This window comes from Barbus barbus, assembly GCF_936440315.1.
Source record: "Barbus barbus genome assembly, chromosome: 15".
In the NCBI taxonomy this organism is placed as follows: Eukaryota; Metazoa; Chordata; class Actinopteri; order Cypriniformes; family Cyprinidae; genus Barbus; species Barbus barbus.
The window spans coordinates 23,354,612-23,358,690 of NC_136743.1; the positions used below are offsets into that span (position 1 = coordinate 23,354,612).

General features: G+C 35.8%; 1 protein-coding gene across 3 annotated transcripts; it reads right to left on the bottom strand.

The window, feature by feature from the left end:
- Window positions 1–242: 242 nt before the first annotated feature.
- LOC306880768 (proenkephalin-A-like) lies at window positions 243–3,497 on the bottom strand. Of its 3 annotated transcripts, XM_079434515.1 has the most exons (4): window positions 3,394–3,497; window positions 3,261–3,314; window positions 2,803–2,940; window positions 249–1,404 (listed from the first exon to the last, which is right to left on the bottom strand). In XM_079434515.1, the coding sequence occupies exons 3-4, from the start codon at window positions 2,935–2,937 to the stop codon at window positions 814–816; spliced, it is 726 nt and encodes a 241-aa protein (XP_079290641.1). In that variant the 5' UTR covers window positions 2,938–2,940; window positions 3,261–3,314; window positions 3,394–3,497; the 3' UTR covers window positions 249–813. The 3 variants fall into 3 exon arrangements, with proteins under 3 accessions (XP_079290640.1, XP_079290641.1, XP_079290642.1); XM_079434514.1 differs by having other exon boundaries at window positions 243–1,404; window positions 3,261–3,455; XM_079434516.1 differs by having other exon boundaries at window positions 249–1,389; window positions 3,261–3,476.
- Window positions 3,498–4,079: the final 582 nt, after the last annotated feature.

The window sequence follows — 4,079 nt, forward strand, 5'->3', positions numbered from 1 at the left end:
TTTATGTAAAATATGTAAAGTAACTTTACATTGTGCCTAACACAATTAACCGTACTTAGTTATATTCACAAAATAGTACAGCTTTTAAGACGTTATTGCTTAAATAAGACAATATACCTGTAAGAAAAGTTGGGTCTTGCATCAAAAGCTACTAAAGAGGGTAATTAATGGCACCCTAACAATGGAGAATACCTTCCACTAGAATTGATTTGTGAGAAACAAACATGTCAATGAGACATTTTACTTCTGCAGTAAGATTAATTTATTGTATTCTGTACAGCTAATAGCTCAGAAATGTTGCTTTGATTTAAACAAGAACAAAAGCTGTTGAAAAGTTTTTTTTTTTTAAAGAAATGCACTAACACATCAAGTGCAGACAGCAGATTTAACCTCATCTACAGTGTTTAAGGAGCGAAGCATACTAGCTAATTTGATGAGATTCTCAGAGAACAAAGCAATGTGAAACAATGTGAACAATGTGAAAAGTATTTTTCATTCATGTGATAAAGTAGTTTTATTTTTGTTCTCTGTCTTTGTCTTTACCAAATGTCCTATCTGATGGGTGATTCCACTGTAAACACAGAGAATGGGAAAATATTTTCTTTCCTTTCCTTTTTTTTTTTTTGTTAAACACAAACCCTATTCACTGAGAACACAAATGTAACTATACTGTACGTTATGGAGGAATAGTCAGCCTAAAGTAAATACAAATAAAAAATGGCTTCACATGAAATTACAGTGCAAGTACAATACAGTGCAAGCTCTACATAAAGTAGGAACAGATTGTTTAGGCTGGGTGTCCATGTTTAAATTCTAATCCATGAATCCGCCGTATCTCTTCTGCATGTTGGGCAGGGCAGTCTCGCCTCCATCCTCCCAAGTGCGTTTCAGAAACCCACTGCTTTTCTGGTTGTCCAACCAGTCAGGCCTGCCCACTCTGAGCATAAACCCCCCGTATCTCTTGTGCAAGTCTCTCCCTGCCTCCCCTAGACCCTGTACACTCCTCATGAATCCCCCATAGCGCTTGACCATGTCCCCATCATGCTGCTCAGCTGACTCTGAGGTGAGACCAACCCTGAGAAGCTCTCTCTGCAGCTCCACCTGTTGGTCTTCCGCTCCACCTTCTGCTTTGTCCTTCTTCATAAAGCCTCCATATTTCTTACTAATGGCCTCTGTGCCTTCACTCTCAGCTGGGGCTCCCATGCCAATCTCTGCTGCTTTCTTAATCATGAAGCCCCCGTAACGCTTCATGAAAGCACCATATTTTTTGGTGAGAAGATGGTCTGCATTCTCTTCCTCTTGTTTGAGGTTGTCCATTGCAAGGCGATCCTCTTCACTGAGGATGTTTTTGCAGATTTCTAGTTTTCTGGAGTCCACTGTGCCTTCACACTGTAATGAGCAGGTCTATGGGAGACATGAATGCAATAAATGCAAAAAACAAAAACAAACAAAAAAACAATTGGTCCACCAGAGGGCCCACGTGTTCATTCTGCTGGTGTTCGATGCAGCTGCATATTAAAGAGTGCTAGTAATTACAAATGACAATTTGATAAGTGGAAAATGTTGTCAATTTGTCACTTGGCAACACACGATTTGAAGAACTGGCTTCAGCACAAATATCTCTAAGTAAAAACTATCATGCTATAGCATAAACAACACTAAGTGAAAATTATATCACTTGTGCATGTATACTGCATTCACATAAAAATACAAAATACAAAATATGAAAATAAACTATAGAGTTTATCATGTTAATCATTTGTTCATGTTTAAAGTCTAGTTTTACCAAAAGTAGTTTACTTAATGTTACAGGACATTTTGTATTATTTATAAATCACTACTATCATGAAATATTTTTTACTAATAACTTATTACTAATAACTTATTGCTAAAGACCACTTAAGTGTAGCACACTTAAATACACTTAAAAAATAATAGCAGAAAAAGGTTTTACTTTAAATTACATTTTAAACAATAATTTAATAATCTGTTGTTCGTTGTCAAAGTACACTTATTTTGACGTGTTTACTAATTTGTTAAAACACATGCAAAGTAATCCATTTTTAACTGTAGTGTGTTATTCAATATTACATTTAAAATTAAAATACTTAAACTGCACTAAACTTCATCATGACAAATATATAATTACAAATATATTTAAATACACAAGATACAAGTTTAAATAGAAATTCCATAATATTTTAGTTTTCCATAAATGGTTGTACACTCTGCAGTGCCATTTTAGACCATATTACAAAGACAATAGAGATAATTATGAGTGAAAAAAATAATAATAATGTAGATTAAATAACACTAAGTTTACCAATAGACAACCATTTTGTCACACTATAAGGGGTAAGTTATCACAATAGAACCTGCCATTTTGTAAAATAATTCCGAAACAGCAAACAAATGTAAAATACAACATAAAAATATATATATATATTATAATTAATAAATTGTATGATTTTTTTTTACACTTTTAACCTGTAGGAAAAGTTTCTTTTTTTTTCATATTGATTACCATTTGTATAACCACAGTTTTACTACAAATATCATAGTTAAACTATGGTTAGTCTAGCAAATTTGTAAATTTTTTTGTAAAATTTGTGTTTTTTTGTTTGTTTTTTTTTGGGGGGGGGGGGGTGTTGTAGTAAATCCATGGTTAATTTTCGTAAGGCAAATCATGTGACAACTTGCCCCGACCTGACCTCTATGAAAAATACACAATACAAACTTTTAGGTATATCAAGCGTTATTAGTTGATTTTTACCTGAATATATATATGGAGATGAAACTCACCAGTGTGTCGATCTCTCTCTGTTGACGGAACAGCCGGTAAACGCAGAGAGCGCAGTCTCTGCCGCATTCGGCGCGAACCGTCAGCACGAGACAAGCGCTCAAAGCCAGAGTCCACCAGTTCACAGTTAACGCCATGGGCTGCAAACAAGCATTTAACCTTTACTTTCATGAGGAAAATATAAAGCAATCTCTGCCAAAGTCTTGCAAATTGGACATAGGCTAAATGTGGTAAACTATATCATATTCATATATTGCAAAAATAGTCTATAGGCTAATAGCACGCTCACAATTTATTAGGCTATTTAGTACAATAAGCGCATTTGCTTATGAAAGAACCCGTCAATAGACCAAACTACCTATCCAGTATATTAAATTAGTATATATCCAGTGTATATTATATAAATCAATTTCAATATGCTACTTTAAATTCTGTACAATGTTTTTCTCTTTTAGTTTACCTGTGTACTGTAGTTTTCTTTCGTGTCCACTGTAGTGCTGAATATGTTGGACAGCTTCTCACAGGGAGCAAAAAGAGAAAAAGATCACTAGCCAGTCGCTTTTCACTGTGTTGAAGCCTCTTTGGTAAAGTACCTTGTATCTCACAGCGCGAGGATAAACTCCAGACCTGCTCTGTTCAGAAACGACCGTCACTCACAACTTTAAGCAGCGTCCCCTCATGACACCACGCCGTTTGCAATCTGACGTCAGCAGGAAGCTTCACGTAGAGTGACCACAGAATTAATTAATGAGTGATAATTTTCGATTCGACGTTCAAGCGATCAGGTGCATTTGATCCTAATAACTTACTGTGGAATATTTATGTCTGTGGGTAAGCCAAATAATAATTAATAAGTGTGTGTGTGTGTGTGTGTGTGTGTGTGTGTGTGTGTGTGTGTGTGTGTGTGTGTGTGTGTGTGTGTGTGCACCTGGTATTCATCACGTCCTGGGGACCAAATGTCCCCACAAGGATAGTAACACCAGTAAATCTTAATCTTGTGGGGACATTTTTTGGTCCCCATGAGGAAACAAGCTTATAAATCATACAGCATAAAGTTTTTTGAAAATCTAAAAATGCAGCATGTTTCCTGTGAGGGCTAAGTTTAGGTGTAGGGTTGGTGTAGGGCAATAGCACATACAGATTGTACAGTATAAAAACCATTACGCCTATGGGATGTCCCCATAAAACATGGAAACCCAACATGTGTGTGTGTGTGTGTGTGTGTGTGTGTGGTTATTTGCCTTATAACCACAAATTTGAAGACACAATAATGGGCCAA

Excerpts from the sequence above, each read along its gene's own strand:
- LOC306880768 (XM_079434514.1), bottom strand. The coding sequence starts at position 2,937 with ATGGCGTTAACTGTGAACTGGTGGACTCTGGCTTTGAGCGCTTGTCTC. Across the intron at positions 1,405-2,802 it reads AGAGAGAGATCGACACACTG|ACCTGCTCATTACAGTGTGA; the intron begins GTGAGTTTCATC and ends TGTCTCCCATAG.